The 12635-nt window shown below is 43.5% G+C and overlaps 1 protein-coding gene across 3 annotated transcripts in view; it reads right to left on the bottom strand.

Moving 5' to 3' along the window:
• Positions 1-614: 614 nt before the first annotated feature.
• LOC124556753 (transcriptional activator protein Pur-beta) overlaps positions 615-12635 on the bottom strand; it is a 346413-nt gene continuing 334392 nt past the window's right edge. For all 3 annotated transcript variants that reach the window (XM_047130752.1, XM_047130751.1, XM_047130753.1), the window contains one exon: positions 615-2588. In XM_047130752.1, the coding sequence (XP_046986708.1) occupies positions 2436-2588 (153 nt within the window). In that variant the 3' untranslated portion in view covers positions 615-2435. The remainder of the gene's footprint in view (positions 2589-12635) is intronic.

Raw genomic sequence — 12635 nt, 5'->3', positions numbered from 1 at the left:
TTGAGAGATCTCAACATTACTCACAGCACTGCAATCCGTAACTCCTGAAATGTGAACAAATTTTCCCAAAATAAAATTGTCCAAATTCAACAATTGGATAATATCATCTGGATTAAAGCTAACAAACAATATCACTTATTTAATTATGACTTTCTGAGGAAATTTACTTATAGTGAACCACCATATACATTATTTGACACAAATTACAACTTAATGTATAGGAAAAATACTGCACAGTTTACTCACTTATTCCATTTGCATAGGTAATGAGGCCTTGAAAGACATTCAGACATATTCAAAACACCAACAACAGTATTAACAACAACACCTTAACAATGTTACAGCAGCTCTTTATTTATTACCTTAAATCTGTTACTGCTGATTCTAAATTGCCCTCAAATTCACAATGAAATATATAAGCTATACTAATGGCAGAATACTGAAGGCAGTGTTGTAATGAAGTGAATCAATGCAGTATAAAGTCCTTTTCTGACCAATGGCTTTATCACACATTGTACTTTTTTTTGTAACTCATCACTGTAAACCAAAGGTGTTTAGATAATGAATATGGTGAATCATTATCTACTTTCTTTAATAAGCAAACTACAATGAAATTAGTCACTCCAAAATATTAATTATTTATTTGAATCCAAAATCAGAGTTCAACAAACATAACTGTATGTTTTAAAAGAATCAAGTATGAGGAGACAGATGCATAGTTCAACCTCAAACTAACTGTTTCCTCAATAGTCAAAAACAATCCACAAGAAAAGTTCCAACACTAAATCAGTAAACTACAAATCCCATGCCTGCTGAACCATAAAAAAGCAACAGCTAAACCTAAATCCAAATTTCTTGAATACTAAACCTGTTACAGCACCAGGCTGCAACACTTATCACTTCAGTTTGTCTGAAAATAGTTTCAATATCACTCTTCGCAACAGCTATCCAACATGACAGTACATTAAGCAATGAGATAGTAAGTTTATTGTGATGAAGGAAATGTAAGTTGAAGAGCACGGTCTTCTCACAATGGCTTATCACTGCACATTTCACTTTTAAAGCAATTATCATAATGCCAATGTGTAATCAGATGTGACAAAACGTAATTGACACCCTACTTCAAAGAAATATGGCACAGCCTTCTGAGTCCTCAAGTTCCCATGTAACTAAGTTATGTGAAAATCAAACGTTTGTACCCACTTTCCACAATGATATTGTAGCAATAAAATTTTAAATATAGAGAAAACCAAACTATTATGGCCAAACTATTTGACATTACTGTTACTATGTCTTAACAGAAGAAAACTGATGCCTGGAAGGTCACTGATAAAACAGTTAACTGCAAACAAAATTTTATATACGACCAAATTGGATTACAACTGGTACTCTTGTAGTAATTTACAAACTTTATTAAAAAATAAAGTGTGGTTAACAATAACTCCACAAATATTTCACATTAAAATTTCTTTCAGTATCAATTCAATAAAATTTTTATGCATCATAACATTTAACTTAATAACATTTTATAATAATCTTCTAATGCTGTTTACATGTGTAAAATTACTGGAAAGCGTCATTTTAACTTTAAACTAGTTTTCATACATTGTTTAATATATGAAACTTTCTGATATCACTTTCTTTGTAATGCTCTTTCTAAATCAGCTGACCACATTGTCTCTGAATTCTGTCAAGATTTATAGACTCGCAACTCATTACTAACTAGTAACCTTTAACTCTGATTCAAACAACAAACAACAGTACCTATTAACAGAAATAAAGCAACAGACCTCTAACAGTGCTCAGAGACTCTCTTTGTCCTTTGTCATTCTGTTCCATATACTATTTACAAATTAGTGAACTTCCAAAGAAATATACTTCCATAATAATTTGATATACAACTTCCATCTATAACCTTTCTACACAAAAAAGCAATCATTCAGCTTCCTTCAGCTTAATTCCTCCACCCATTTAACTAACTCCATAATCTTTTTTTGTGGTTTTTCAGCTTTTTTTTTTACACTCTCATCATAAATGATATAATCTCAAGCAAATAAATTAAAAAAAAACTATTTCCTCTGTTCCATTAATGATGTAAATTAAGATTCGAAGTCAATTTGGCAATATAACATTTCTTCATAAAACCTTACCCACTCCAAGTACATCAAATTTGTGAAACTCAACTAGTTATACATAATCTGCTCATTACTCTCTAGGGCCATCTGCAAAAGTGTTCACTGTTTCTCCTGGACATAAATCTTGCTTATTTATACATACTCAAACTTTTACTAATCATCTTGCATGAAAATCCAGAAACTTTTACAATCACCTATGGAATTCCATAAATTTGAAGACAATCTATGCTTTCCTTTCTCTGGAGTCTTGATTCATTGGATGGAAGTGTTTTTGAATGCACCCTAGGAGGAAGGTAAACCTCACTTCGTGTTAGGTCCACCTTCTGATCCACCACCTACAGACACTTTCTCACCACCTTCCTTCATTTTTTCACAGTAATCTGCAAATATATCTCTAAATCGTGCCCAGGACTTCTCTGGAACTGTGATAGCTGTCCGGAAATTAGTCTTCACCTGAAGTATGAAATAGTTAATATTACTGTCTTTGCTTCTATGCATAAATTTGAAAACAATACAAAATGTTACTAGTAGTAATGGCAGTCTTTAAAGTTACACAACTCAATGATATGTTGACATATTCCCATCAGTTATATTAATAATTCTCAACCAACATTACTGCTAATATCATCATTTGAAAAAAAAAAAAATAAATAAATAAAAAATAAAAAAAAATTAATTAATATCAGTTGGCTGCAATAATACCATCATAATTATGTACAGAGTATGTTTCTCATATGACCTATAATAAAACGTGACACTTTGACTCATTTCTGTATATGAATATATTTCACCACCATTGCTCGATTGGTTGGTTGGTTGTTTGAGGTTAAAGGGACCAAACATCAAGGTCATCAGTCCCTTGTTTCAAATAGACTCCATTCTGCTAACGGGACATCTCAGTATAGTCAGAAAAATAAAACGGATAAAGGGGAAACGTAAAAGGGCAGTCACGTTGTCATTAGTAAAAACAAATGAGGGAAGTTGGCAAGAGAACGAACCCAACACTATGCTGAAACAGCATAGGCAAGACCACCTATGACTTAAAAGGTACAACTGCTATAATGCAGAAAGTACGTATGGGAATAGAAAAACTAACCAAGCCTTAAAAAGAAGGGGTAAAAACAGAGTAAAAGGGAAAGAAAAGAGGATTCCGGTCAGGGAGGTGAATCGGGAATCTCTGAACACTGCCTACAGTGGGAGACACCCAAACACTCACCGCCCTGCCCCAACACCAGAGGGAGATTAAAAACTTTAAAACTGAGAATAAAAACCACTCTCCCGGAGGAAACCTAGAACCAGAGAGACCATCCGGGAATCGTCAGCCAACATCAAAGGTAAAGTGTGGGGGAGTCTGTACTTAGCACGCAGAGCCAAAAGAAGGGGGCATTCAACCAAAATGTGGGCCACTGACTGGAAGGCTCCACAACCACATAGCGGGGGTGGCTCATCACGCAAAAGGAAACCATGGGTCAGCCTGGTATGGCCAATGCGGAGACGACACAGTGTGGTCGAGTCCTTGCGGGAGAGGCTAAAGGAAGAATGCCATGGGCCTGTATTCACCTTAATGGCACGAAGTTTATTAGACAGTGGAGTAGCCTCCCAAGAATTGGCCCATGACTGTGCAAAGTGGGATTTGATGTGAAGCCGTAAATCCGCTGCAGGAGGGGTTACAGAAAACGGGGGGTAAGTAACTGCTCCCCCAGCCAAACGATCAGCGAGCTCATTACCCGGGATACCCACATGGCCCGGGACCCATAGGAAGTCAATGGAACAAGCAGCACGGTGAAGATCAGCGAGATGGTCATGGATGGCAGAGACCAAGGGATGGCGCGAAAAACACCGGTCAATAGCAAGAAGGCCACTCATCGAGTCCGTACATAACAAAACGCGGTTGTGTTGGGATTGTTTAATAAAGGTAAGGGCCCGGGAAATTACCATCAATTCCGCAGTAAACACCCCACATGAGGGTGGCAGTAGATGATTTTCCGTTCCAACAAAGGACGTGAAGGCATACCCAACATGATCAGCAGATTTAGAACCATCAGTGTAAAAAACAACAGCATCCCGAAACTCCCATAAAATTTGGCGGAAAAAGGAACGGAACACCACCGGGGGGATGGAATCTTTCGGACCGCGGCGGAGATCCATCCGAATTCGAGGCCGAGGAACTAACCAAGGAGGGGTGGAGGGGAGGGAGCGAGGAAGACAGGACAAAGAAGGAAGCCGAAAATCACGGGTAAGAGATGCAAGGCGCAGCCCAACCGGTAAACCCGCCCGAGGGCGGGAGTCAGGCGGGCGACGTCCATGGTCTGGGAATAGGATAGAATAGGAAGGATGAGCGGGAGAAGAACGGATAGTAAGGGCATAAGACACCAGAAGCTGGGACCGCCGAACAGAAAGGGGGGGGATCCCAGCTTCAACCAGGAGACTATCAACAGGGCTAGTAGGGAAGGCACCGGTGGCCAAACGGATACCACGATGGTGGACTGGATCCAGCACGTGCAGCATGGAAGGAGCAGCTGAACCATAAACTTGACAACCATAGTCCAAACGTGACAGAACTAGAGCACGATAAAGACGGAGGAGGAGGGAACGGTCCGCACCCCAGGAGGAGTGGGCAAGGAAGCGAAGGACATTGAGTTTACGGAAACATCCTACCTTCAGGAGTCTGATATGGGGCAGCCAAGTGAGCTTGTTGTCGAAAAGAAGACCTAGGAAACGAAACTGTGGAACCACAGGCAATCTTTGTGCAGCGAGATAGAGCTCTGGATCAGGGTGGACCGTAGTACGGCGACAGAAGTGGACCACCCGCGATTTTAAAGGAGAGAATTGAAACCCGTGGGAGAGGGTCCATGCAGAGGCACGCCGTATAGCCACCTGGAGCTGCCGTTCTGCAGATGGCATCGAGGAGGAACTAACCCAAATGCAGAAATCATCCACATACAGGGCAGGGGCGACCAAGGGACCGACAGAGGCCACAAGTCCATCGATAGCAATGAGGAAAAGAAGGACACTCAAGACAGAACCCTGTGGGATGCCCGTCTCCTGGGTCCGTGGAGAACTAAAAGCAGTACCATCTCGAACTCTGAATGACCGATGGATCAGGAACTGGCGGATAAAAATCGGGAGTGGGCCCCGAAGACCCCACTGATGAAGGGTTAGTAAGATGTGATGGCGCCAGGCCGTGTCATAGGCCTTGCGAAGGTCAAAAAACACTGCAACCAAATGGCGGCGCTGGGAAAAAGCCTGCCGAACTGCGGATTCCAAGCGACGCAAATGATCGATTGGAGATCGTCCCTCTCGAAAGCCACACTGGTAAGGGGACAATAGATCCCGAGATTCGAGGACCCAAGTGAGCCGACGGGCTACCAGCCGTTCAAGTAACTTACAACCAACATTGGTCAAACTAATTGGCCGATAGCTGTCAACAGATAGGGGGTTCTGACCAGGCTTAAGGACAGGAACCACAATGCTATCCCTCCACTGAGAAGGGAAGTCACCCAGGAGCCAGATACGGTTAAACACCCGAAGAAGATGGTGCCGTTGTGGAGCACTGAGATGTTGAAGCAGCTGGTTATGAATGGAATCTGGGCCAGGAGCCGTATCATGAGAAGCAGATAGAGCAGAAAGAAATTCCCATTCAGTGAAAGGTTCGTTGTAAGATTCTGACTCACAAGTGGTGAAACATAAGGTGGCAGCTTCAGCCTGCTGTTTTTGATGAAGGAAAGCAGCTGGATAGGAGGCCGACGCTGATGCCACTGCAAAATGGGTCGCAAGATGTTCTGCGAGAACTAATGGGTCCGTACAAATGCCATCTGGGAGGTGAAGGCCTGGGAGGGTGGACTGCCGATGGCAACCTTGGAGAGAGCGAAATGTAGCCCATACCCGTGACAGAGGGACAGTGGAACCAAGGGAAGAAACGAATCGTTCCCAACATATCCGCTTGCTCTGTTTGATTAAATAACGGGCTTTAGAGCGAAGGCGCTTAAAGGTAGAAAGGCTGGCTACAGATGGGCGCCTCTTAAACTGTTGCAAAGCTCGACGGCGATCACGGATGGCAATGGCAATGGCCGTACTCCACCACGGGACTTGCCGACGACGAAATTGTCCAGATGAGCGCGGGACAGCAAGGTTAGCAGCGCGAACAATCGCGTCAGACACGTCACGTAGGACGTCATCAATACAACCCGACAAAGAGGGAGAAAACTCGACCTGTGCAGTATATAGAGGCCAATCGGCGCGGTGGAAAGACCAACGAGGTAACCTCTCCATCGGGGAGCGGGAAGGGAGCGTGATAATCAACGGGAAATGGTCACTATCACAAAGGTCGTCGTGTGGCGACCAGTGTAATGAAGGGAGGAGAGAGGGAGAAGAAAGAGAAAGATCAATGGCAGAAAAGGTACCATGACCAGCACTGAAATGAGTAGGGGAGCCATCATTAAGAAGGCACAGGTCGTGGTCTGCAATAAATTGGTCGATAAGAAGACCTCGTCTAGATGGAAAGGCACTGCCCCACAAAGGATGATGAGCATTAAAATCCCCAAGGAGGAGGAAGGGAGGAGGAAGTTGCTGAAGAAGGGTGGTTAAGGCAGCAGGTGTAAGAGTCCTGTCAGGAGGGAGATAAAGATTGCATACTGTGACTGCAGAGTCTAAGTGGACCCTAACAGCAACTGCTTCCAATGTAGTTTGGAGAGGAATCCACGTGCTAGCAATGTCTGTACGGACCAACGTACAAACGCCACCAGAAGCCCGCAAGGGTCCGACCCGATTTCGACAGAAAACACGGAACCCACGGAGGGTCGGTGAGTGAGCATCAGTAAAATGAGATTCCTGGAGAACCACACAAGCTGCAGAGTAGGACGAAAGAAGGGATTTCAATTCCAGAAGGTGACGATAGTAGCCATTACAATTCCATTGGAGAACCACAGAACGATGGTTTAAATGAGGGCTGAACACGCTAAATCCAGTCATACCGCCGGGTCCCCACCCGTCACCGACAAGGAGGGGGCGACATCCATAAACGACAGGTCAGAATCCGGTTGTGAAGCCGGGGAAGGGACCTCCGGTGACACCAGAGGCTCTTTGTCCCGGGACTTATGTTTCTTCTTCTTTTCAGGCTGAGATCGAGGAGGGCTGTGTGGCATAATGGAGCCAGCTGCAGCAAGATCAGGAACAGAAAGAGACCGGGCGACCTGGGGGCCGATAGACCGCGGCTCTCGCGGTCGCCGCGCTGCAGCAGACCTTTGACCTGGAAGGTGCCGGGAAGGGGCATCCCGGGAGAGGCGCCCTTGACCGGCAGACGCCGAAGGAGTGGGACACTTCTCCGGCTGGGGAGGGGGAGCGGCGCCCAGAGGAGAAGGTGTGGGAGCCGCAGGGGAGGGGGGAAGGAGAGGGGTCCGGGACGGGGGTAAGGAAGGGGGAGGAAGGGATGAAGATGTAACCAAGGCGTAACTAGATGTCATGGACACAGGGTGCAATCGTGCATATTTCTTACGGGCCTCTGTGTAGCTTAAACGATCAAGAGACTTATACTCCTGTATCTTTTTTTCTTTCTTATAGACTGGGCAATCTGCTGAACGTGGAGAATGACTACCATGACAATTTACACATACAGGAGGGGGAACACAGGGACTCCCCTCATGGAGTGGACGTCCACAGTCACCACAGAGAGGGTCCTGGGTACAGCGAGAAGACATGTGGCCAAAACGCAAGCACTTAAAACACCGCATAGGAGGTGGGATGTACGGCTTCACATCACAGCGATAGACCATAATCTTAACTTTCTCAGGAAGGGTATCCCCTTCAAAGGCCAGGATAAAGGCACCAGTATCAATACGATTATCTTTAGGACCCTTCTGAACACGCCGAACAAAGTGAACACCCCGCCGTCCGAGATTGTCCCGAAGTTCCTCATCAGTTTGAAGGATGAGGTCTCTGTGAAAAATCACACCTTGTACCATATTTAGAGACTGGTGAGGGGTAATGGACACGGGAATTGTGCCAAGATGGGTACAGGCACGAAGGGCCGCAGATTGGGCAGCCGAAGCAGTTTTTATCAGTAATGAACCCGACCGCATCTTGCTCAGGGAGTCCACTTCGCCAAACTTGTCTTCAATGTGTTCCACAAAGAATAAAGGTTTGACACTGGTGAAAGTATCTCCATCAGTCCTGGTGCAAACTAGATAACGGGGGAAAGGTTTTGCCCCTAGACGACGGGCCTGACCCTCCTCCCAGGGGGTAGCCACGGAAGGGAAGGCCGAAGGGGCAAGAGAAGCAGCACTTGAGGAATCAGTACCACGCAGAGAGACGGCCGCAGAAGAGCGGCCAGAGGTTTGGACCCTTATGCGTTTCATCTGCATAGCGTCCGCCCTGATACCACCCACTCCGATCAGGGGCTCTCCTCACGGGCGCCACCCAGCCACAGCAAGGGCCGTCTGGCACGGCGGCCATTGCCGGGAGTTCCGATGCTCCAGGATGACGAGCAACCACTCCAAGGCATGCATGAGGAGGTCACAGCGCAGGTATCAGAAGTGTGATCCCTGTGTGTTCAGGGGGCTCAACCAAAAGGGTACATAGCGACCCCACCACACGGGCTGGCTACCGTGCTGGCTATGCACCCTAGCATCAGACAACGACGTAGAAGAAAAGGTGGAATATACTAGGAGGGCACACGTCGGAGACACTAGGTAAGGTGCTCTTCCCCAAATGGCTCACACTACGGAAGAGAAATTTTGGAATGGAGGTCAAACCCCAGAGGGGGACCAAGGAATGCCAAAAGGAGGAGATGATTACGCAACAAAGCCAGAGTGTAAAACCAACAGAACCAGGAGGATAGCGGGGGCCAACATAAGCAAGGACACCAATAGAGGGAGAGGAGAGGGCGAGGGGAAAGGGGTATGGAGGGGAAAGGAGGGGAAGGGAAAGGAAATGCAGCCCGGGAGAGAAAGAAGGCTGCAATGGCTCGGGGCCCCGTGCTCGCCACGCACGTATCCACGAAAGAGTTGTGGACCCCCTGGGGGGACCATTGCTCGAGGGAGTGAAATACTGAAAACCACATATCATAATAACTATTACCTCAAATGATTCAGACGTTACCAGACTTCCATTTTCAGATGATAAATCACATGAGTTCATGTTTTCAATATCTGTCATATCTAGAGTAAGTAACAATAACTCACACAACAGTATGCACACACATCAAATATTCATCAAATATTCACACACACACACACACACACACACACACACACACACACACACAAAACACTGCAGTATTATCAGTCGGTTAATGCAAACTGTAAATATTGGAACTGTACTGTGAAGGTCTGTCAATATTAGAACTGTAGTGTAAAGGACTGTAAATGTGTTACAGACCACTGCCAATGTTTCCCAGATTATAAAGAAGAACACAATGTACGGGATGAACATATCATGTTATTCTTTCAATTACTGCAGAGTTCACAAAAAGAAAGAAGTATGTGTCTTTATAATCATCAGTTGCACAATTTAAAATTGAAAAACCTAGAGAAAGGTCATTGTTCAAATCAGAAGAATTTCACGCAATGAAATAAAACATGGAGTCTGAGTCCAACTTCAAAATTGTATGTTAAATTTACTGAACACATGTATGGAAAAACTGTCAGATTAGCTTAATAGCTTCTGCTGTCCTGTGAAGTTGGTTTTATGTGAGGATTATCTACGGCTTAAGCATGCTATGTCCAGAAAATACTTCTGATGCGCAAGTGTCCAAAATGTTCAATTACAAAATACCCTCAGTATTTTTTTCACACAATCACAACCAATGTTCTAATATTCTAGAAGTATCCCTCATTATCTCCCAAACCCTTCACCATAGCCCCTTCAGAAATCGTTGTTTTCAGCAAACATCTTTCCTGGTACTACTGTAACATGAAACAAGCATGAGCTTGATTGAAGAAATGCTATGACAAAGGACACGAAAGAAAAGTTCGGAGTAGGTATTAAAATCCATGGAGAAGAAATAAAAACTTTGAGGTTCGCCGATGACATTGTAATTCTGTCAGAGACAGCAAAGGACTTGGAAGACCAGTTGAACGGAATGGACAGTGTCTTGAAAGGAGGGTATAAGATGAACATCAACAAAAGCAAAACGAGGATAATGGAATGTAGTCGAATTAAGTCGGGTGATGCAGTGGGAATTAGATTAGGAAATGAGACACTTAAAGTAGTAAAGGAGTTTTGCTATTTGGGGAGCAAAATAACTGATGATGGTCGAAGTAGAGAGGATATAAAATGTATACTGGCAATGGCAAGGAAAGCGTTTCTGAAGAAGAGAAATTTGTTAACATCGAGTATTGATTTAAGTGTCAGGAAGTCGTTTCTGAAAGTATTTGTATGGAGTGTAGCCACGTATGGAAGTGAAACATGGACGATAAACAGAAGAGGATAGAATCTTTCGAAATGTGGTGCTACAGAAGAATGCTGAAGATTAGATGGGTAGATCACATAACTAATGAGGAGGTATTGAATAGAATTGGAGAGAAGAGGAGTTTGTGGCACAACTTGACTAGAAGAAGGTATCGGTTGGTAGGACATGTTCTGAGGCATCAAGGGATCACCAATTTAGTACTGGAGGGCAGCATGGAGGGTAAAAATCGTAGAGGGAGACCAAGAGATGAATACACTAAGCAGATTCAGAAGGTGCTGGGAGATGAAGAGGCTTGCACAGGATAGAGTAGCATGGAGAGCTGCATCAAACCAGTCTCAGGGCTGAAGACCACAACAACAACAATTGCCCAATCAAAGGATTCCAACATGTGACCTAGATTAAACATAGTCCCTGTGACAGCATTCCTCTCAATTTGTTTTAAACATTCCAATCCAGTTTTTCTAATATATAACACAAAAAATAACTTTGATAATGTGTCTTCATATCAGAAATTAACTCAGATGTGGTCCTTTTCGGTCCTATGAAATGTTTCCTATGACGTTCTATTAAAGGTGATTTTTTGAGTGAGTGAATATGATGAGTTGCCCAAGTTCCATTACAGATGTCACTACACTCCTGAAATTTGTATATTTGTACTTCACAATCCGGGGGAAATGTCTGTGTTGTGGTCACTCAATTTTATGTGTAAGCCTCAGCAAATATTTCCAGCACCTGCCGCGCTCACTTCCAAATAATCCACACTACTGTTGTGGTCTTCTGTCCAAATACTAGAATGGTGCTGCTCTCCACACTAGTGTATCCTGTGCAGCATCATCATCTCTGCGTAACTACTGAACCTGCACCTGTCTGAATCTGCTTACTGTATTCAAGCCCTTTCTCTGATAATCAAATTGATGATACCTTCATGCTTCAGATTGTGTCCTATCAACCAATGTCTTCTTTTATACAAGTTATGTCATTATTTCTTTTCTATATCTACATGTACACTCTGCAAATCACACTTAAGTGCCTGACTGAGGGTTCATCGAACAACCTTCACAATAATTTTCTATTATTCTTATCTCTAACAACATGCGGAAAAAACAAACACCCATATCCTCCCATGTGAGTTCTGATTCCCTTACTTTATGATGATCATTTCTCCCTTTGTAGGTCAGTGTCAACAAAATATTTACACATTTAGAGGAGGAAGTCGGTGATTGAAATTTCATGAGAAGATTCTGCCAAAACGAAAAATGCCTTTGTTTTGATGATATCCACCTCAAATCCTGTATCATGTCAGTGACATTCTCTCCCCTATTTTCAATAATACAAAATGTGCTGCTTTTCTCTGAACTTTCTGAATGTACTCCATTAATCTTATCTGGTAAGGAACCCATACCACGCAGCAGTACTACAAAAATGGACGGACAAGTGTAGTGTAGGCAGTCTCTTTGGTCTTCCTTCCCCACAACATTTTCTGTTTCATTATTTATGGTCAATTGCGAATTTTTGCAGCATCCAGATCTCTCTTCTAAATCATTTTGCAACTTGTTTTGATCTTCTGATGACTTTACTAGACGATAAATGACAGCATCATCAGCAAACAACCTAAGATGGTTGCTCAGATTGTCTCCTAAATTGTTTATATAGATAAGAAACAGTAGAGCGCCTATAACACTACCTTGGGAAATGACAGAAATCATTACTGTTTTACTTGATGACTTTCCATCAGTTACTACAAACTGTGACCTCTCTGAAAGGAAATCATGAATTCAGTCGCATAACTGAGGTATATTCCATAAGCATGCAATTTCACTACAAGCCACTTCTGTGGTACAGTGTCAAAAGCCTTTTGGAAATCTAGAAACACAGAACCAATTTGAAATGCCTTGTCAATAGTAAACCACACATCATATGTGTAAAGAGCTAGTTGTGTTTCACAAAAATGATGTTTTCTAAATCTGTGTTGATTCTGTCTCAATACACCATTCTCTTCAAGGTTATTCATAATGTTTGAACACAATATATGTTCCAAAATCTTGCTGCATATTGACATTATGATACAGGCCTGTAATTTAGTGGATTACTCC

The sequence above is a fragment of the Schistocerca americana genome, chromosome X (genome assembly GCF_021461395.2).
Source record: "Schistocerca americana isolate TAMUIC-IGC-003095 chromosome X, iqSchAmer2.1, whole genome shotgun sequence".
In the NCBI taxonomy this organism is placed as follows: domain Eukaryota; kingdom Metazoa; phylum Arthropoda; class Insecta; order Orthoptera; family Acrididae; genus Schistocerca; species Schistocerca americana.
The sequence above is the reverse complement of the archived record's forward strand: the minus strand, read 5'-3'. Positions and strand labels throughout refer to the sequence as shown.